The 21,994-nt window shown below is 52.7% G+C and overlaps 1 protein-coding gene across 2 annotated transcripts in view; it reads right to left on the bottom strand.

Moving 5' to 3' along the window:
* The window catches only part of NRBP2 (nuclear receptor binding protein 2), a 383,035-nt gene that overhangs the window by 52,008 nt on the left and 309,033 nt on the right, over positions 1-21,994 (bottom strand). For both annotated transcript variants that reach the window (XM_078686579.1, XM_078686580.1), the window contains exon 15: positions 2,339-2,392. In XM_078686579.1, the coding sequence (XP_078542705.1) occupies positions 2,339-2,392 (54 nt within the window). The remainder of the gene's footprint in view (positions 1-2,338; positions 2,393-21,994) is intronic.

Raw genomic sequence — 21,994 nt, 5'->3', positions numbered from 1 at the left:
TTTACAGAGTCCCTAAACACCCCTAAAACAAGACCTGCCCAGGCAAGAGCCCCAAAATCTACAGATCTGATCTTATCATATCATATGCTTTTGCAGTATCATTTAATAAGCCTTGACTAAAAATCCTAGCTCATCATTTAATATTTCATTGCAGTATCATTTTACAAGCCTCGATTCAAAATCCTAACTTATCATTTTATACGCTTTTGATATAATTACAGCATCATTTCATAAGCCTTGATTCACAAATTAGCATTATCCTATAAAACATCGAAAGATGCCGATCTTATCAAAACAATATAAAGACCGAATAACCGCAGCGGCAATTCCGCCGCGTTGCGGCGGTTTGATTGAGTGGGCGGGGCCGCGGCGGCCAACGGACGTGCGCAGCACTACGGCGGTAGTGCTCGCGATGGCCGTTGGTCGACGGGGACATGGACGGGGTTAAAAAGAAAGACTTATCAAAACATTATGAGGATCAATTAAAACGGATTTGGACTGATTCTAATTTTGCCTGCGGACCAAAGGGGCATGGCCACCATTCAAAAATACAGGATTATGAGTAGTATCCAACCTATACTACTACTCCCATCACATGGTCTCCTGGTGAGGAGCCAAAATCACACAGTGTCAGGGAAAATGAGTTGAAAACCACTCTAAATAGTGGTCTTAAGACTCATTTTCTGAGGCTTCGAACTACCGACGTCCATTGAGGGGTGTGAAAAAGTTTTTTTGGGGGGGAGGAGCAGGTTTGGGGGCAGGGTGGGGTTCAAAAGTGCCTCGTAGGTACACCTCGACACAAGGCTCCATCCTCTTCAAGGCCCTGCCCCCTCCTCACAAGATGAGATTGTTTTTCAAGTTGGCAGGTGTGCTTTCTAGTCTTGATTACACCTCCTGCCTCTTTCATCCACCTCCCTACAGTCCCACTTGCAAGTTTACTTTTATCCCTGCTTTTTCCCACGGTCATCGTTTCCCTATTTTCTCCCTTTTGGTGTGGGTCAAAGTTTGATGACGATAATTCTAGGCAACTTCCGGCACAAATGGAGCACCTACAGAGTCAAGACAGCCTCCCCGTGCTACTTGCTACCTTCAGCTCTTCAATTACAGGAAGATCACCTCAAATGACTCTCCTCTTATGTTTCTACATACCATAGAGCTTATTCTGGGGTGCAAAACTGCTTTAGGCTTCCCAATAAGGAGCAGTATTAGCATCAGTACACGCAGAACGGGTAGTAGTGCAACACAGAGCTTTATTTGAGCCAGTGTCTTCCGGTGCTCGGCACTAGCACTTCATTGTCAACACCGGCACCAATGACAGTCTGCCACATGGTGGCGCTGTCTGTTTAATATAGAGAGGAGTACAAAAACAGTTGTTTAGTAATTCTGTATACATTATAAATGAGTACTACCTCCCACCATAGCCAGTCTTATAGCTTTAGGGGTGTGAAACTTTTCACACTTGAAGGAGTGTGATGGTCAGTAGTTGTGCTGTTACTATCACTGGCAGCGCTGGCCGGGGCCATCAGTGGAGCAAGCTGCAGTGGCCTTCTGACAAGGGCCCTGGCACATACTTTGTCAGAAATTAAGCACTGGTGCAACAGCAAGTAGTAGTAAGACTAGTCAAGGGAGCAGGGGCACAGATGTGCCAAGCTGGACTAAGGAGGCAGGTATGTCTATGTCTATGGGGTGGGATGGAGAGTAGGTACAGATGTCCGTGAAAAGGTGCTGGGAGTAGGAACACCTCATTTTGTCGGTTCCGGGATGTGGGAAGGGCGGGATTAGCAGGTATGCACGTTTGTTTACTCAAACTAAAGTTAATTTTGAACGGCACCTTGTATCTATACCAGACCGCCCTTGTTGCTTCCTCTTCCAGGGCTTGAAATTCACTCACTAAATTGGCACAAAATGTAAAGATACAGGATAGATGGAAAGAGTATCACACTAGGAAATTGCAAAAAGTTACAAACTGATCGGTTTTTAGCTTGTAAGAGACATTTCATTTTTGGAAAGCATGCACATACCTGTAATATGAGGGATGCTAATGGAAGGCAAGGCGCCTCCCGAGGTAGGGACACCCAAAAAGGATGGAAGTAATGATGCACAACAAGCTTTCTTAAGTTTCCAGGTTTTTCATTTGGCTAGTTTAGAGTGGCCAATAATAAACAGCCACCTAGTAGGGCTTTAATTCAGAGAAAGATATTCTATTTCTGCAGGTAAAAGTCTTAGAAATCAAGCTGTTAAAATAAGATGCTAGGCATGCAGAAGGTAAACAGGTGTCCCTCACTGAGGAAATAATGACAAAACTGGGAGAGGTTAGAAGCTTGGAGCAGGTACTCACATGCCACCGTGTCTTGTCCTCGTTGCGCTCCAAGCTACACTGCATCTGCACCACCTGCACAGGAGAGGCACAGAGAGCTGTCAGCACATTCACAGGGGAGGGACAGGCAGGTGTCAGCACATTCACCGGGGAGGGACCGGCAGCTGTCAGCACATTCACCAGGGAGGGGCAGGCAGGTGTCAGCACATTCACCAGGGAGGGGCAGGCAGGTGTCAGCACATTCACCAGGGAGGGACAGGCAGGTGTCAGCACATTCACCAGGGAGGGACAGGCAGGTGTCAGCACATTCACCGGGGAGGGACCGGCAGCTGTCAGCACATTCACCAGGGAGGGGCAGGCAGGTGTCAGCACATTCACCAGGGAGGGGCAGGCAGGTGTCAGCACATTCACCAGGGAGGGACAGGCAGGTGTCAGCACATTCACCAGGGAGGGACAGGCAGGTGTCAGCACATTCACCAGGGAGGGACAGGCAGGTGTCAGCAAGTTCACAAGAGAAGGACAGGCAGATGTCCGCACATTCACAAGGCAGGTGTCGGCACATTCACAAGGGAGGCACAGGCAGCTGTCAGCTCATTCATCAGGGAGGGGCAGGCAGGTGTCAGCACATTCACAAGGGAAGGACAGGCAGGTGTCAGCACATTCACAAAGGAAGGACAGGCAGGTGTCAGCACATTCACAAGGGAGAGACAGGCAGCTGTCCGCTCATTCAGAAGGGGGAAGGACAGGCAGCTGTCACCACATTTACAAGGGAAGGACAGGCAGGTGTCAGCACATTCACAAGGGAAGGACAGGCAGCTGTCAGCACATTCACAAGAGAAGGATAGGCAGGTTTCCACACATTCACAAGGGAGGAACAGGAAGCTGTCAGCACATGCACAGGGTAAGGACAGGCAACTATCAGCACATTTACCTGGGAACAGGCAGCTGTCAGCACATTCACAAGGGCATGGAAGGCAGCTCTCAGCTCATTCACAAGGGAATGACAGGCAGCTGTTAGCTCATTCACAAGGGAATGACAGGCAGCTGTTAGCTCATTCACAAGGGAATGACAGGCAGCTGTTAGCTCATTCACAAGGGAATGACAGGCAGCTGTTAGCTCATTCACAAGGGAATGACAGGCAGCTGTTGGCTCATTCACAAGGGAATGACAGGCAGCTGTTAGCCCATTCACAAGGGAAGGACAGGCAGTGGTCAGCTCATTCACATGAGGACAGGTACCTGTCAGCACATTCACAAGGGAAGACCAGGAGCTGTCAGCACATTCACAAGGGAAGGACAGGTGCTGTCAGCACATTCACAAGGGAAGGACAGGTGCCGTCATCAGCACATTCACCAGGGAAGGACAGGTGCTGTCAGCACATTCACAAGGGAAGGACAGGTGCTGTCAGCACATTCACAAGGGAAGGACAGCAACTGTCTGCACATTCCCAAGGGAGGGACAGGAGCTGTCAGCACATTCACAATGGAAGGACAGGTCGCTGTCAGCACATTCACAAGGGAGGGACAGGCAGCTGTCAGCACATTCACAAGGGAATGACAGGCAGCTGTTAGCCCATTCACAAGGGAAGGACAGGCAGTGGTCAGCTCATTCACATGAGGACAGGTACCTGTCAGCACATTCACAAGGGAAGACCAGGAGCTGTCAGCACATTCACAAGGGAAGGACAGGTGCTGTCAGCACATTCACAAGGGAAGGACAGGTGCTGTCAGCACATTCACAAGGGAAGGACAGGTGCTGTCAGCACATTCACAAGGGAAGGACAGCAACTGTCAGCACATTCCCAAGGGAGGAACATGAGCTGTCAGCACATTCACAAGGGAAGGACAGGTCGCTGTCAGCACATTCACAAGGGAGGGACAGGCAGCTGTCAGCACATTCACAAGGGAATGACAGGCAGCTGTCAGCACATTCACAAGGGAAGGACAGGCAGTTGTCGGCACATTAATGGAAGGACAGGCAGCTACCAACACATTCACAGGAGGAAAGGCAGCTGTCAGCACATTCACAACGGAAGGACAGGCCACTGTCAGCACATTCACAAGGGAAGGACAGGAAGCTGTCAGCACATTCACAAGGGAAGGACAGGAAGCTGTCGGCACATGAATGGAAGGACAGGCAGCTGTCAGCACATTCACAGGAGAGGCAGCTGTCAGCACATTCACAAGGGAAGGACAGGTCGCTGTCAGCACATTCACAAGGGAGGGACAGGCAGCTGTCAGCACATTCACAAGGGAAGGACAGGCAGCTGTCAGCACATTCACAAGGGAAGGACAGGCAGTTGTCAGCACATTAATGGAAGGACAGGCAGCTACCAACACATTCACAGGAGGAAAGGCAGCTGTCAGCACATTCACAACGGAAGGACAGGCCACTGTCATCACATTCACAAGGGAAGGACAGGAAGCTGTCAGCACATACACAAGGGAAGGACAGGCAGCTGTCGGCACATGAATGGAAGGACAGGCAGCTGTCAGCACATTCACAGGAGAGGCAGCTGTCAGCACATTCACAAGGGAAGGACAGGCCGCTGTCAGCACATTCACAAGGGAGGGACAGGCAGCTGTCAGCACATTCACAAGGGAGGGACAGGCAGCTGTCAGCACATTCACAAGGGAGGGACAGGCAGCTGTCAGCACATTCACAAGGGAGGGACAGGCAGCTGTCAGCACATTCACAAGGGAGGGACAGGCCGCTGTCAGCACATTCACAAGGGAGGGACAGGCAGCTGTCAGCACATTCACAAGGGAAGGACAGGCAGCTGTCAGCACATTCACAAGGGAAAGACAGGCGTCTGTCAACACATTCACAAGGGAAGGACAGGCAGCTGCCAGCACAGGCAGAAGTGAAGGACAGGCAGCTGTCGGCACATTCGCATGGGAAGGACGGGCAGCTGTCGGCACATGCAGAAGCGAAGGACAGGCAACTGTCAGCACATTCACGAGGGAAGGACAGGCAGCTGTCGGTACATTCACAAGGGAATGACAGGCAGCTGTCGGTACATTCACAAGGGAAGGTCAGGCAGCTGCCAGCACATGCAGGGAAGGACGGGCAGCTCTCAGCACATTCACAGGAGGACAGGCAGCTGTCAGCACATTCACAAGGGAAGGACAGGCTGCTGTCAGCACATTCACATGGGAAGGACAGGAAGCTGTCCGCACATTCACCCGCGAAGGACAGGCAGCTGTCGGCACACGAATGGAAGGACAGGCAGCAGTCAGCACATTCACAGGAGGAGAGGCAGCTGTCAGCACATTCACAAGGGAGGGACAGGCGGCTGTCAGCACATTCACAAGGGAAGTACAGGCCGCTGTCAGCACATTCACAAGGGAGGGACAGGCAGCTGTCAGCACATTCACAAGGGAGGGACAGGCAGCTGTCAGCACATTCACAAGGGAGGGACAGGCAGCTGTCAGCACATTCACAAGGGAAAGAAAGTCAGCTGTCGGCACATGCAGAAGCGAAGGACGTGCAGCTGTCCGCACATTCACAAAGGAAGGACAGGCCGCTGTCAGCACATTCACAAGGGAAGGATAGGCAGCTGTCGGTACATTCACAAGGTAAGGACAGGCAGCTGCCAGCACATTCACAAGCGAAGGACGGGCAGCTGTCGGCACATTCACAAGGGAAGGACAGGCAGCGGTCAGGACATTCACAAGGGAAGGACAGGCAGCCGTCAGCACAGACAGAAGGGAAGGACATGCTGCTGTCAGTACATTCACAAGTGAAGGACAGGCAGCTGTCAGCACATTCACTAGTGAAGGACAGGCAGCTGTCAGCACATTCACAGGAGGAGAGGCAGCTGTCCGCACATTCACACGAGGACAGGCAGCTGTCAGCACATTCGCAATAGAAGGTCAGGCTGCTGGCAGCACATTCACAAGGAAATGACAGGAAGCTGTCAGCACATTCACAAGGGAAGGACAGGCAGCTGTCGGCACATTCACAGGAGGAGAGGCAGCTGTCAGCACATTCACCAGGGAGGGACAGGCAGGTGTCAGCACATTCACCAGGGAGGGACAGGCAGGTGTCAGCAAGTTCACAAGAGAAGGACAGGCAGATGTCCGCACATTCACAAGGCAGGTGTCGGCACATTCACAAGGGAGGCACAGGCAGCTGTCAGCTCATTCATCAGGGAGGGGCAGGCAGGTGTCAGCACATTCACAAGGGAAGGACAGGCAGGTGTCAGCACATTCACAAAGGAAGGACAGGCAGGTGTCAGCACATTCACAAGGGAGAGACAGGCAGCTGTCCGCTCATTCAGAAGGGGGAAGGACAGGCAGCTGTCACCACATTTACAAGGGAAGGACAGGCAGGTGTCAGCACATTCACAAGGGAAGGACAGGCAGCTGTCAGCACATTCACAAGAGAAGGATAGGCAGGTTTCCACACATTCACAAGGGAGGAACAGGAAGCTGTCAGCACATGCACAGGGTAAGGACAGGCAACTATCAGCACATTTACCTGGGAACAGGCAGCTGTCAGCACATTCACAAGGGCATGGAAGGCAGCTCTCAGCTCATTCACAAGGGAATGACAGGCAGCTGTTAGCTCATTCACAAGGGAATGACAGGCAGCTGTTAGCTCATTCACAAGGGAATGACAGGCAGCTGTTAGCTCATTCACAAGGGAATGACAGGCAGCTGTTAGCTCATTCACAAGGGAATGACAGGCAGCTGTTAGCTCATTCACAAGGGAATGACAGGCAGCTGTTAGCTCATTCACAAGGGAATGACAGGCAGCTGTTAGCTCATTCACAAGGGAATGACAGGCAGCTGTTAGCCCATTCACAAGGGAAGGACAGGCAGTGGTCAGCTCATTCACATGAGGACAGGTACCTGTCAGCACATTCACACGGGAAGACCAGGAGCTGTCAGCACATTCACAAGGGAAGGACAGGTGCTGTCAGCACATTCACAAGGGAAGGACAGGTGCTGTCATCAGCACATTCACAAGGGAAGGACAGGTGCTGTCAGCACATTCACAAGGGAAGGACAGGTGCTGTCAGCACATTCACAAGGGAAGGACAGCAACTGTCTGCACATTCCCAAGGGAGGGACAGGAGCTGTCAGCACATTCACAATGGAAGGACAGGTCGCTGTCAGCACATTCACAAGGGAGGGACAGGCAGCTGTCAGCACATTCACAAGGGAATGACAGGCAGCTGTTAGCCCATTCACAAGGGAAGGACAGGCAGTGGTCAGCTCATTCACATGAGGACAGGTACCTGTCAGCACATTCACAAGGGAAGACCAGGAGCTGTCAGCACATTCACAAGGGAAGGACAGGAGCTGTCAGCACATTCACAAGGGAAGGACAGGTGCTGTCAGCACATTCACAAGGGAAGGACAGGTGCTGTCAGCACATTCACAAGGGAAGGACAGGTGCTGTCAGCACATTCACAAGGGAAGGACAGCAACTGTCAGCACATTCCCAAGGGAGGAACATGAGCTGTCAGCACATTCACAAGGGAAGGACAGGTCGCTGTCAGCACATTCACAAGGGAGGGACAGGCAGCTGTCAGCACATTCACAAGGGAATGACAGGCAGCTGTCAGCACATTCACAAGGGAAGGACAGGCAGTTGTCGGCACATTAATGGAAGGACAGGCAGCTACCAACACATTCACAGGAGGAAAGGCAGCTGTCAGCACATTCACAACGGAAGGACAGGCCACTGTCAGCACATTCACAAGGGAAGGACAGGAAGCTGTCAGCACATTCACAAGGGAAGGACAGGAAGCTGTCGGCACATGAATGGAAGGACAGGCAGCTGTCAGCACATTCACAGGAGAGGCAGCTGTCAGCACATTCACAAGGGAAGGACAGGTCGCTGTCAGCACATTCACAAGGGAGGGACAGGCAGCTGTCAGCACATTCACAAGGGAAGGACAGGCAGCTGTCGGCACATTAATGGAAGGACAGGCAGCTACCAACACATTCACAGGAGGAAAGGCAGCTGTCAGCACATTCACAACGGAAGGACAGGCCACTGTCAGCACATTCACAAGGGAAGGACAGGAAGCTGTCAGCACATACACAAGGGAAGGACAGGCAGCTGTCGGCACATGAATGGAAGGACAGGCAGCTGTCAGCACATTCACAGGAGAGGCAGCTGTCAGCACATTCACAAGGGAAGGACAGGCCGCTGTCAGCACATTCACAAGGGAGGGACAGGCCGCTGTCAGCACATTCACAAGGGAGGGACAGGCAGCTGTCAGCACATTCACAAGGGAGGGACAGGCAGCTGTCAGCACATTCACAAGGGAGGGACAGGCAGCTGTCAGCACATTCACAAGGGAGGGACAGGCAGCTGTCAGCACATTCACAAGGGAGGGACAGGCCGCTGTCAGCACATTCACAAGGGAGGGACAGGCCGCTGTCAGCACATTCACAAGGGAAGGACAGGCAGCTGTCAGCACATTCACAAGGGAAAGACAGGCGTCTGTCAACACATTCACAAGGGAAGGACAGGCAGCTGCCAGCACAGGCAGAAGTGAAGGACAGGCAGCTGTCGGCACATTCGCATGGGAAGGACGGGCAGCTGTCGGCACATGCAGAAGCGAAGGACAGGCAACTGTCAGCACATTCACGAGGGAAGGACAGGCAGCTGTCGGTACATTCACAAGGGAATGACAGGCAGCTGTCGGTACATTCACAAGGGAAGGTCAGGCAGCTGCCAGCACATGCAGGGAAGGACGGGCAGCTCTCAGCACATTCACAGGAGGACAGGCAGCTGTCAGCACATTCACAAGGGAAGGACAGGCTGCTGTCAGCACATTCACATGGGAAGGACAGGAAGCTGTCCGCACATTCACCCGCCAAGGACAGGCAGCTGTCGGCACACGAATGGAAGGACAGGCAGCAGTCAGCACATTCACAGGAGGAGAGGCAGCTGTCAGCACATTCACAAGGGAGGGACAGGCAGCTGTCAGCACATTCACAAGGGAAGGACAGGCCGCTGTCAGCACATTCACAAGGGAGGGACAGGCAGCTGTCAGCACATTCACAAGGGAGGGACAGGCAGCTGTCAGCACATTCACAAGGGAGGGACAGGCAGCTGTCAGCACATTCACAAGGGAAAGAAAGTCAGCTGTCGGCACATGCAGAAGCGAAGGACGTGCAGCTGTCCGCACATTCACAAAGGAAGGACAGGCCGCTGTCAGCACATTCACAAGGGAAGGATAGGCAGCTGTCGGTACATTCACAAGGTAAGGACAGGCAGCTGCCAGCACATTCACAAGCGAAGGACGGGCAGCTGTCGGCACATTCACAAGGGAAGGACAGGCAGCGGTCAGGACATTCACAAGGGAAGGACAGGCAGCCGTCAGCACAGACAGAAGGGAAGGACATGCTGCTGTCAGTACATTCACAAGTGAAGGACAGGCAGCTGTCAGCACATTCACTAGTGAAGGACAGGCAGCTGTCAGCACATTCACAGGAGGAGAGGCAGCTGTCCGCACATTCACACGAGGACAGACAGCTGTCAGCACATTCGCAATAGAAGGTCAGGCTGCTGGCAGCACATTCACAAGGAAATGACAGGAAGCTGTCAGCACATTCACAAGAGAAGGACAGGCAGCTGTCGGCACATTCACAGGAGGAGAGGCAGCTGTCAGCACATTCACAAGGGAAGGACGGGCCGCTGTCAGCACATTCACAAGGGAAGGACAGGAAGCTGTCAGTACATTCACAAGGGAAGGCCAGGCAGCTGTCAGCACATACAGAGGGGAAGGACAGGCAGCTGTCAGTACATTCACAGGAGGTGAGGCAGCTGTCAGCACATTCACATGGGTAAATGTAAATGTAAATGTAAATGTAAATTTAGTATACTTGTAAAGCGCACAGCTGCCCCAGCAACGGGGCGTCCCGGCGCTGTATAACTCTGGGGAACCCGTCCTGGCTTTCCCTGTGGGATGGTCCCTTGCTGGGAGTCCCCAAGGTGGAGCCAGGCATCCCCGGAATTGGTGGGGCCGTTGTGGAGATTAGGCAAGCTAATGCCCAGAGTTGCCGAGTGGAACCCCTGATTAGAGTAAGCACCGAAGCGAGAATTATCGAGTCCGCTGACCAAGGTCCACGACCCTGCCGCGTCGGGAATTGAACCCTGGTCCCAGGCTGACTTCTGCTCTCAGGCCTGCCGCCTCTAACCAGTGAGCCACACTACTCCTAGGACAGGCCAATGTCAGCACATTCACAAGGAAGGGACAGGCAGCTGTCAGCACATTCACAAGGGAGGGACAGGCAGCTGTCAGCACATTCACAAGAGAAGGACATGCAGCTGTCAGCACATACACAAGGGAAGGACAGGCAGCTGTCAGTACATTCACAAGGGAAGGCCAGGCAGCTATCGGCACATTCACAAGGGTAGGACAGGCCAATGTCAGCACATTCACAAGGAAGGGACAGGCAGCTGTCAGCACATTCACAAGAGAAGGCCAGGCAGCTGTCAGCACATACACAAGGGAAGGACAGGCAGCTGTCAGCACATACACAAGGGAAGAACAGGCAGCTGTCAGCACATACACAAGGGAAGGACAGGCAGTTGTCAGTACATTCACAAGGGAAGGACAGGCAGCTGTTGGCACATGAATGGAAAGACAGGTAGCTGTCAGAACATTCACAGGAGGAGAGGCAGCTGTCAGCACATTCACAAGGGTAGCACAGGCCAATGTCAGCACATTCACAAGGGAAGGACAGGCAGCTGTCAGCACATTCACAAGGGAAGGACAGGCAGCTGTCAGCACATTCACAAGGGAAGGACAGGCAGCTGTCAGCACATTCACAAGGGAAGGACAGGCAGCTGTCAGCACATTCACAAGGGAAGGACAGGAAGTTGTCAGTACAATCACAAGGGAAGGCCAGGCAGCTGTCAGCACATTCACAAGGGAAGGACAGGCAGCCGTCGGCACATACAGAGGGGAAGGACAGGCAGCTGTCAGTACATTCACAGGAGGTGAGGCAGCTGTCAGCACATTCACATGGGTAGGACAGGCCAATGTCAGCACATTCACAAGGAAGGGACAGGCAGCTGTCAGCACATTCACAAGGTTAGGACAGGCAGCTGTCAGCACATTCACAAGGGAAGGACAGGAAGCTGTCAGCACATTCACAAGAGAAGGCCAGGCAGCTGTCAGCACATACACAAGGGAAGGACAGGCAGCTGTCAGCACATACACAAGGGAAGGACAGGCAGTTGTCAGCACATTCACAAGGGAAGGACAGGCAGCTGTCTGCACATGAATGGAAGGACAGGCAGTTGTCAGCACATTACAGGAGGAGAGGCAGCTGTCAGCACATTTACAAGGGAGGGACAGGCAGCTGTCAGCACATTCACAAGGGAGGGACAGGCAGCTGTCAGCACATTCACAAGAGAAGGACATGCAGCTGTCAGCACATACAGAACGGAAGGACAGGCAGCTGTCAGTACATTCACAAGGGAAGGCCAGGCAGCTGTCAGCACATTCACAAGGGAAGGACAGGCAGCCGTCAGCACATATAGAGGGGAAGGACAGGCAGCTGTCAGCACATTCACAAGGGTAGGACAGGCCAATGTCAGCACATTCACAAGGAAGGGACAGGCAGCTGTCAGCACATTCACAAGAGAAGGCCAGGCAGCTGTCAGCACATACACAAGGGAAGGACAGGCAGCTGTCAGCACATTCACAAGGGAAGGACAGGCAGTTGTCAGTGCATTCACAAGCGAAGGACAGGCAGCTGTCTGCACATAAATGGAAGGACAGGCAGTTGTCAGCACATTACAGGAGGAGAGGCAGCTGTCAGCACATTTACAAGGGAGGGACAGGCTGCTGTCAGCACATTCACAAGGGAGGGACAGGCAGCTGTCAGCACATTCACAAGGGAGGGACAGGCAGCTGTCACCACATTCACAAGGGAAGGACATGCAGCTGTCAGCACATACACAAGGGAAGGACATGCAGCTGTCAGTACATTCACAAGGGAAGGCCAGGCAGCTGTCAGCACATTCATAAGGGAAGGACAGGCAGCCGTCAGCACATACAGAGGGGAAGGACGGGCAGCTGTCAGCACATTCACAAGGGTAGGACAGGAAGCTGTCAGCACATTCACAAGGGAAGGACAGGACGCATTCAGCACATTCACAAGGGAAGGACAGGCAGCTGTCTGCACATAAATGGAAGGACAGGCAGTTGTCAGCACATTACAGGAGGAGAGGCAGCTGTCAGCACATTTACAAGGGAGGGACAGGCTGCTGTCAGCACATTCACAAGGGAGGGTCAGGCAGCTGTCAGCACATTCACAAGGGAGGGACAGGCAGCTGTCAGCACATTCACAAGGGAAGGACATGCAGCTGTCAGCACATACACAAGGGAAGGACATGCAGCTGTCAGTACATTCACAAGGGAAGGCCAGGCAGCTGTCAGCACATTCACAAGGGAAGGACAGGCAGCCGTCAGCACATACAGAGGGGAAGGACGGGCAGCTGTCAGCACATTCACAAGGGTAGGACAGGCCAATGTCAGCACATTCACAAGGAAGGGACAGGCAGCTGTCAGCACATTCACGAGGGAAGGCCAGGCAGCTGTCAGCACATACACAAGGGAAGGACAGGCATCTGTCAGCACATACACAAGGGAAGGACAGGCAGTTGTCAGTACATTCACAAGGGAAGGACAGGCAGCTGTTGGCACATGAATGGAAGCACAGGTAGCTGTCAGCACATTCACAGGAGGAGAGGCAGCTGTCAGCACATTCACAAGGGTAGCACAGGCCAATGTCAGCACATTCACAAGGGAAGGACAGGCAGCTGTCAGCACATTCACAAGGGAAGGACAGGCAGCTGTCAGCACATTCACAAGGGAAGGACAGGCAGCTGTCAGCACATTCACAAGGGACCAGGAGGATGGAAGCGACTCCTGGTTTGGGAGCAGGTAGAATCTCGTTTTGTAGAGACCAGCTATTGATGTTCCGAGATGACCCCGTAGTTCCCTGTCCCCATGTGTTACTCCCCTTGGAGGTAATGATTCCCTGTCCTCTCTGTAAAGGTTTGCTGGGCCCGCAGGAACCGGGTACTACGTTACTCCCTAAGCCCAAAAAATACTCTTTACTTCTTATTAATTGCCGTTCACTCCCAAAATATGCTTATGAAATCCGCATGATATTCGAGGAGCGTGAGCCAGATGTCCTGTTCCTTACGGAAATGTGGTTAACCGAGGCCTCTGACCCGGACTTAGTCTGTGCCCTCCCCCCGGGGTTCGTAATCTGTAGGAATGACCGGCAGATCGGGCAAGGAGGTGGGGTGGCAATTATATATCGAAACTCTTTTAGGTGCCGCATCTCTGAGAGCCCGCTCGCTGACTCGTTTGTATTAACCTTTTCCTCCACATGTTCCCTTTCAGGGATTGTGGTGTACAGGCCTCCTGGATCACACACGAGTTTCTGCGACAATCTTCATGATAAAATCACCCATATCATCAGTAGCGCCCCCAATTTCTCAATCTAGGGAGATTTTAACATACATTTAGACGATCCATCTGCCCCTTCTTCGCAAGCTTTATTGGAAGGACTGGGGATGCTGCAACTCAAACAAATTGTAGCAGGACCTACCCATTTGGCAGGGCATCTAATTGATCATTTCTTTACTAATCTGGATGAGATTATTTGGGATGAGTCACTCTTTGTCCCTTGGTCAGACCATGCGCTGCTATCTTTCACTTGGACCCCGGCCGATATCAGCCGTCCGACCACAACCTCTAAGAGATTGGGGCGTATTTGGTCGAGACTCCCTCTAGAGGAATGGCTATCCATATTAAATAAATCTCCCCCTCCCTTCTGTGCCGATCCTATCGCAGCGAATGAGGCGCTCAACAGGTGGCTAGAGACCTCTCTCGATCCCATCCTGCCTGTAAAAGAGATTAATTATCGCACCGGCTGGAATAAACTGCCTTGGGACTCCACTGATCTGAAGGATCTTAAACGGAGCTGCAAGAGGGCGGAAAGAAAGTGGAGAAAGAACTTCTCCCTCGAGAATAAAAATGAGTATAGGATGGTTCTCAGGGATTATAAGAAGCACCTTAAAATGGCACAATCATCCTATTACCAAGGAAAAATTGCTGATGCCGCCAATTCACCCAGGGAAATTTTTAAAATCTTTAAATCTCTAGTTACTCCACCATGTCCATCTATTGAGGTAAATGATCCCCAGAAACGGTGCACCGAATTGGCCCACTTCTTCGCCAAGAAGGTTGCCAACATATTACTCAGCTTTTCCACCCCCACGTGTCACCGAGTCCATGATCTCTCCCTCTGGACCGACCTGCCTCACGAAACTAGAGTCCTTTCCGCCACTAGACCTATCTACGGCTGAAGGGCTCCTCAGGAACCTTAAATCTGGCTCCCCCTCTGACATTGCCCCGCCTTCAGTTTTAAAACAGGCCTCTGACATTGTGGTTCCTGTTATCAAGGATGTTATTTACTCCTCTCTGGCGGCAGGTGTAGTTCCCCCTCGGTGGAAGCAGGCTAGTGTCAAAGCTCTGCTAAAAAAACCTAGCCTTGATCCAGAAGAATGGTCCAATTATAGACCTATCTCTCTCCTGCCAGGGGTTAGCAAAATTGCAGAGAAATATGTCAACCGCATACTATCAACATTTATTGAGGATGAGTGCGCCTTGCATGTCACCCAAACGGGTTTTAGAACGAGGCACGGAACTGAGACTGCTCTGGTCGCAGTAGTGGAGGAGGCAAGGAAAATTGGGGATGGAGGAGGCTGCGCTGCAGTGGTCCTTTTGGACCTCAGCGCAGCCTTCGATACTGTAAACCACACACTCCTTCTCCAGCGGTTGCGGGAGGTTAGCATTGCGGGGACCGTCCTTAATTGGTTTCGGTCCTTCCTTGCTAACAGATCCTTTGCAGTTTTCGAGGAGGAAGCAGCATCCGATCAATTCCCACTGCATTACGGCGTTCCCCAGGGATCCTCAATGAGCCCGACCCTATTTAATATCTATATGAGGCCCCTGGCTAATGAGGTCCTTCCCTGGGGAATCCAATTGGTCACCTACGCCGACGATACGCAGTTGGTGGTTTCCCTGGCTAGGGCAGACGCTGTGGATTCCCGGGTCAATAACCTTTCCCCGTGTCTCACCAAGGTCCTCGATTGGATGGATGCCTCTTTTTTTAAACTTAACGGTTCAAAAACAGAGATTATGATGCTGGGATATAAGGCCCCCATCAATCTTGACGCTTGGTGGCCCATATGTTTGGGTCCGCCCCCTCCCCCGAAGGAGCAAATTAAAAGTCTGGGGGTGTGGCTTGATCCCACCTTTAGTTTTCAAGTTCAAGCCGGTAAGGTCGCCGCTACCCGTTACGGCCTTCTGAAGATCCTACGGAAGGTCCTGACCATTCTTCCGTTCGAGGCAAGACGGATCCTGGTCCAGTCCCTGATCCTCTCGCGGCTTGACTATGCGAACGCGGTCTACTTGGGGGCACCATTAGGGACCATTAAGATACTCCAGTCAGTCCAGAACTGCGCAGCCCGAATGCTTATGGATGTCCCTAGACACAGCTCGGCGAAGACGGCCTTCCGGGCTCTACACTTGTTACCTGTTCAGGAAAGGATCCAGTTTAAGGCCTTGTGTATGGCCCACAAATCAATAATCAACAAGGGCCACGCCATTCTGTGTCCTCTTCTGAGGCACCATCAAGGGCCCAGAGCTCTTAGATCCAACCACCGCAATCTGCTCTCTGTCCCGAGGATCAAGCGTTCTCGTACAGGGGGCCGACGTTTTGCAGTACAGGCAGCAAAAAGTTGGAATCAGCTGCCCGATTACCTGCGGCTTGAGCCTAATCATTTACAGTTTAGAAAGCGGCTGAAGACCTTCCTGTTCTGCTGAGTGATTTGTCTGAGATGGGTCTAAAGCGCTGGGATGCCCCCGGGTAGCCAGCGCTATACAAATCTGTACTCAATTCATTCATTCAAGGACAGGAAGCTGTCAGCACATTCACAAGGGAAGGACAGGCAGCCGTCGGCACATGAAGGGAAGGACAGGCAGCGGTCAGCATATTCACAGGAGGAGAGGCAGCTGTCAGCACATTCACAAGGGAAAGACAGGAAGCTGTCAGCACATTCACAAGGGAAGGACAGGCAGCTGTCGGCACATGAAGGGAAGGACAGGCAGCGGTCAGCATATTCACAGGAGGAGAGGCAGCTGTCAGCACATTCACAAGGGAAGGACAGGCCGCTGTTAGCACATTCACAAGGGAGGGACAGGCAGCTGTCGGCACATTCACAAGAGAAGTACAGGCAGCTGTCAGCACATACACAAGGGTAAGGACATGCAGCCGTCATCACATTCACAAGAGAAGGACAGGCAGCTGTCAGTACATTCACAAGAGAAGGCCAGGCAGCTGTCAGCACATACACAAGGGAAGGACAGGCAGCTGTCAGCACATACACAAGGGAAGGACAGGCAGTCAGTACATTCACAAGGGAAGGACAGGCAGCTATCAGCGCATTCACAAGGGAAGGACCGGCAGCTGTCAGCACATACACAAGGGAAGGGCAGGCAGCTGTCAGTACATTCACAAGGGAAGGCCAGGCAGCTGTCAGCACATTCACAAGGGAAGGACAGGCAGCCGTCAGCACATACAGAAGGGAAGGACAGGCAGCTGTCAGTACATTCACATGGGAAGGACAGGCATTTGTCAGCACATTCACAAGGGAAGGACAGGCAGCTGTCAGCACATTCACAATGGAAGGACAGGCAGTTGTCAGTACATTCACAAGGGAAAGACAGGCAGCGGTCAGTACATTCACAAGGGAAGGACATGCAGCGGTCAGTACATTCACAAGGGAAGGACATGCAGCCGTCATCACATTCACAAGAGAAGGCCAGGCAGCTGTCAGTACATTCACAAGAGAAGGCCAGGCAGCTGTCCGGACATTCACAAGGGAAGGACAGGCAGCTGTCGGCACATGAATGGAAGGACAGGTAGCTGTCAGCACATTCACAGGAGGAGAGGCAGCTGTCAGCACATTCACAAGGGTAGGACAGGCAGCTGTCAGCACATTCACAAGGGAAGGACAGGAAGCTGTCAGCACATTCACAAGGGAAGGACAGGCAGCCGTCGGCACATGAAGGGAAGGACAGGCAGCGGTCAGCATATTCACAGGAGGAGAGGCAGCTGTCAGCACATTCACAAGGGAAGGACAGGCCGCTGTCAGCACATTCACAAGAGAAGGACAGGCAGCTGTCCGCACATTCACAAGGGAAGGACAGGCAGCTGTCGGCACATGAATGGAAGGACAGGTAGCTGTCAGCACATTCACAGGAGGAGAGGCAGCTGTCAGCACATTCACAAGGGAGGGACAGGCAGCTGTCAGCACATTCACAAGGAAGGGACAGGCAGCACCAGGGAAGGACAGGCAGCTGTCAGCACATACACAAGGGAAGGACAGGCAGTCAGTACATTCACAAGGGAAGGACAGGCAGCTATCAGCGCATTCACAAGGGAAGGACCGGCAGCTGTCAGCACATACACAAGGGAAGGGCAGGCAGCTGTCAGTACATTCACAAGGGAAGGCCAGGCAGCTGTCAGCACATTCACAAGGGAAGGACAGGCAGCCGTCAGCACATACAGAAGGGAAGGACAGGCAGCTGTCAGTACATTCACATGGGAAGGACAGGCATTTGTCAGCACATTCACAAGGGAAGGACAGGCAGCTGTCAGCACATTCACAAGGGAAGGACAGGCAGCCGTCAGCACATACAGAAGGGAAGGACAGGCAGCTGTCAGCACATTCACAAGGGAGGGACAGGCAGCTGTCAGCACATTCACAAGGGAGGGACAGGCAGCTGTCAGCACATTCACAAGGGAGGGACAGGCAGCTGTCAGCACATTCACAAGGGAGGGACAGGCAGCTGTCAGCACATTCACAAGGGAGGGACAGGCCGCTGTCAGCACATTCACAAGGGAGGGCCAGGCAGCTGTCAGCACATTCACAAGGGAAGGACAGGCAGCCGTCAGCACATACAGAAGGGAAGGACAGGCAGCTGTCAGTACATTCACATGGGAAGGACAGGCATTTGTCAGCACATTCACAAGGGAAGGACAGGCAGCTGTCAGCACATTCACAAGGGAAGGACAGGCAGTTGTCAGTACATTCACAAGGGAAAGACAGGCAGCGGTCAGTACATTCACAAGGGAAGGACATGCAGCGGTCAGTACATTCACAAGGGAAGGACATGCAGCCGTCATCACATTCACAAGAGAAGGCCAGGCAGCTGTCAGTACATTCACAAGAGAAGGCCAGGCAGCTGTCCGGACATTCACAAGGGAAGGACAGGCAGCTGTCGGCACATGAATGGAAGGACAGGTAGCTGTCAGCACATTCACAGGAGGAGAGGCAGCTGTCAGCACATTCACAAGGGTAGGACAGGCAGCTGTCAGCACATTCACAAGGGAAGGACAGGAAGCTGTCAGCACATTCACAAGGGAAGGACAGGAAGCTGTCAGCACATTCACAAGGGAAGGACAGGCAGCGGTCAGCATATTCACAGGAGGAGAGGCAGCTGTCAGCACATTCACAAGGGAAGGACAGGCCGCTGTCAGCACATTCACAAGAGAAGGACAGGCAGCTGTCCGCACATTCACAAGGGAAGGACAGGCAGCTGTCGGCACATGAATGGAAGGACAGGTAGCTGTCAGCACATTCACAGGAGGAGAGGCAGCTGTCAGCACATTCACAAGGGTAGGACAGACCGATGTCAGCACATTCACAAGGAAGGGACAGGCAGCACAAGGGAAGGACAGGCAGCTGTCCGCACATTCACAAGGGAAGGACAGGCAGCTGTCGGCACATGAAGGGAAGGACAGGCAGCTGTCAGCATATTCACAGGAGGAGAGGCAGCTGTCATCACATTCACAAGAGAAGGACAGGCAGCGGTCAGTACATTCACAAGAGAAGGCCAGGCAGCTGTCAGCACATACACAAGGAAGGACAGGCAGCTGTCAGCACATACACAAGGGAAGGACAGGCAGAGGTCAGTACATTCACAAGGGCAGGACAGGCAGCGGTCAGTTCATTCACAAGGGAAGGACAGGCAGCGGTCAGTACATTCACAAGGGAAGGACAGGCAGCGGTCAGTACATTCACAAGGGAAGGACAGGCAGCGGTCAGTTCATTCACAAGGGAAGGACAGGTAGCAGTCAGTACATTCACAAGGGAGGGACAGCAGCTATCAGCACATTCACAAGGTAAGCACGGATAGCTTTCAGCACATGTAGAAGAGAAAGTGCAGACCGCTGCCAACACATACAATGAGTGGCACAGACAGCTGCAGGGACCTACTCAAGGGTATGAAATGACTGCGGCCAGGAGGTACACAAGGAGACAATCGGACAGCACACACAAGGACAGAGTTGTGGTTGGAGGGCAGGGACTTCGCAAGAGTCGGGGGTGATGCGAGTATGAGTGTTGATCTTTATTTCATGTTAGGACCTTAGGTTATCCAGTATTTGGGTGTCTTTCATAGATTCACATGCCTGAATCATTCCCCGTCGTCGAGACGGGAGCCTCCGGTAAATAAAAAAGTAATGTCCTATAGACATACATAGAGAAAATAGGCCCAAGGGTCTCCCCTTAGTGGCCTTTCCTTGTCCTTATGTAAAAAGGACCAAACTCTTACAGTCAGCCAATCAGCTCCGACCTCCCTCTAGGACCTCCCTGGGAGGAGCCCCAGTCCCTCAGATTTTCTACCGCACGTTGTGCTAGGGAGTCTCCAGCTTGAGCTCTGCTCAAGATTACTTATACTCATCTAAACTTTCTTCAAAAGTGATTCCTCGCTCTCAAACCTTCAAGGATTCTTCACTACACTGTTTGCAGTAAGTGGCTTCTTTCCACAAACTTCTTCCATGTCGGAGTCACAGAAGAAAGCCCTGTTCAGGGCCTGCTCTTCCTGTGGGAAGAAGAGGATCCATGTGGATGATAAGCATGAGTTATGCTTGTACTGCCTTTACCCAGATCATGTCTCGGACAACTGCAGGATCTGTAGGTCTTTCCCTAAAAAGACTGTGAGAGACAGGGAAGGACGCCTTCTCATCTGGCTGGACAGGCTGAAGGTTAGAGACAATCTTGAATCTTCTGAGAGCAGTGTTTCCAAAAGCTCAGAAGTCTCTAAAAAGAGGCCTAGGGTATCTTCCCCGGGCCCCTCAGACACTCCTCCTAAGAAGACAAAAAAGTCTTCAGAGGCGAGATCTACGTCATCTTCAGTGTCTGTTCAGGCTGATCACACCTTCAAAAGACCTGCTCCATCGTCTACCAGACAGACCCACAAAACAACCTCTGTCACTACCACTGTGTCGACGACATCAGCGTCATCGCCTTCAGCATCGACGACGACGACTACTTCCTCAACATCATCAGGTAGACCTGTTTCCTCTATTATATTACTGCAATCGTCGTCGACGACGAAGACCCTGTCGACGACGAGAACCACACCATCGACGACGGCATCGTCACTGACGAGCCCACCGTCGTCGAAGAACTCACAGACGAAGACACCGTCGACGGCGGGCTCGCCGTCGACGAAGGTACCGACGACGACAACATCGTCATCGAAGTCGTCGACGACCAAGGTACAGTCGTCCACGCAGTCGACGACGACACCGTCGACGAAGACACCGTCGACGAAGACACCGTCGACGACGGGACCGTCGACGAAGGACCAGTCGTCGTCGACGAAGGGACCGTCGACGAAGGGACCGTCGACGAAGGAACCGTCGACGAAGGAACCGTCGACGAAGGAACCGTCGACGAAGGAACCGTCGTCGTCGACGAAGTTATCGTCGACGAAGGGGTCGTCGTCGACGACGAAAGAAGACTCGTCGTCGGAGATGGCATCGGAACCATGGAAAAAATCCGACCTAGTAGAGATGCCGACCCTCATGCCACCGCCGTCGACGACGCACTCGACGTCGACAGGAACGCATACTGCGTCTAGCAAGTCTAGAAAAACGCAAATTACCCCGGAAACCACGTCTCCGAGCAAAGTGGAGATGCAACCACCTCACGACATCTTCCAAAGTGAGGAGTCCGAAGAGGATGACCACTTGGGTCCAGCTACCTCCATCTCGGACCTCAACGTCAAGTGCCAAAGCACAGATGAGGAGCAGGAGGACCTAACTTTTCAGGAACACTCCATCCACACTAGTGTCCGCACGGAGGTCACCCCCATGATATGCCTGCCGGCAACTCTGGTCAATGACCTGCGGTTCCTTGTGCAAGACTACAAGCAAAGATTCCCGGATGCGGACAGTGGTCATCAGACACCGGTAGACCATACACCAGCGTCTGCCCCAAAACGGTCTCAAACTCAACCCCAACCCCACCGTGAGACCCAGCCTCAGGTGATGGACTCCTCGGACGACGACGAGGAGGAGGAAGAATTGGAGGAAGGAGAAGTCCAGGAAGTCCACTCGGTCCACTCGGACCAGGATGGAGATAACTAATATGGAGATGACGAGTATGTAGCGCCATCCCCGGCTTCACCTGAACCGCGACAGGCGGATTCGCCACCTGTGGACATAGCAGGCTTCCACAAACTTGTGGAACGGGCAGCGAAGAGATTCCATATGGTAGTGGAATCAACGGAAACGGACTGCTTCCTGCATGACTTCAAAGAGCAG

The sequence above is a fragment of the Lissotriton helveticus genome, chromosome 4_1, assembly GCF_964261635.1.
Source record: "Lissotriton helveticus chromosome 4_1, aLisHel1.1, whole genome shotgun sequence".
Lineage (NCBI taxonomy): Eukaryota > Metazoa > Chordata > Amphibia > Caudata > Salamandridae > Lissotriton > Lissotriton helveticus.
This window is presented reverse-complemented; position numbering and strand designations above follow the sequence as displayed.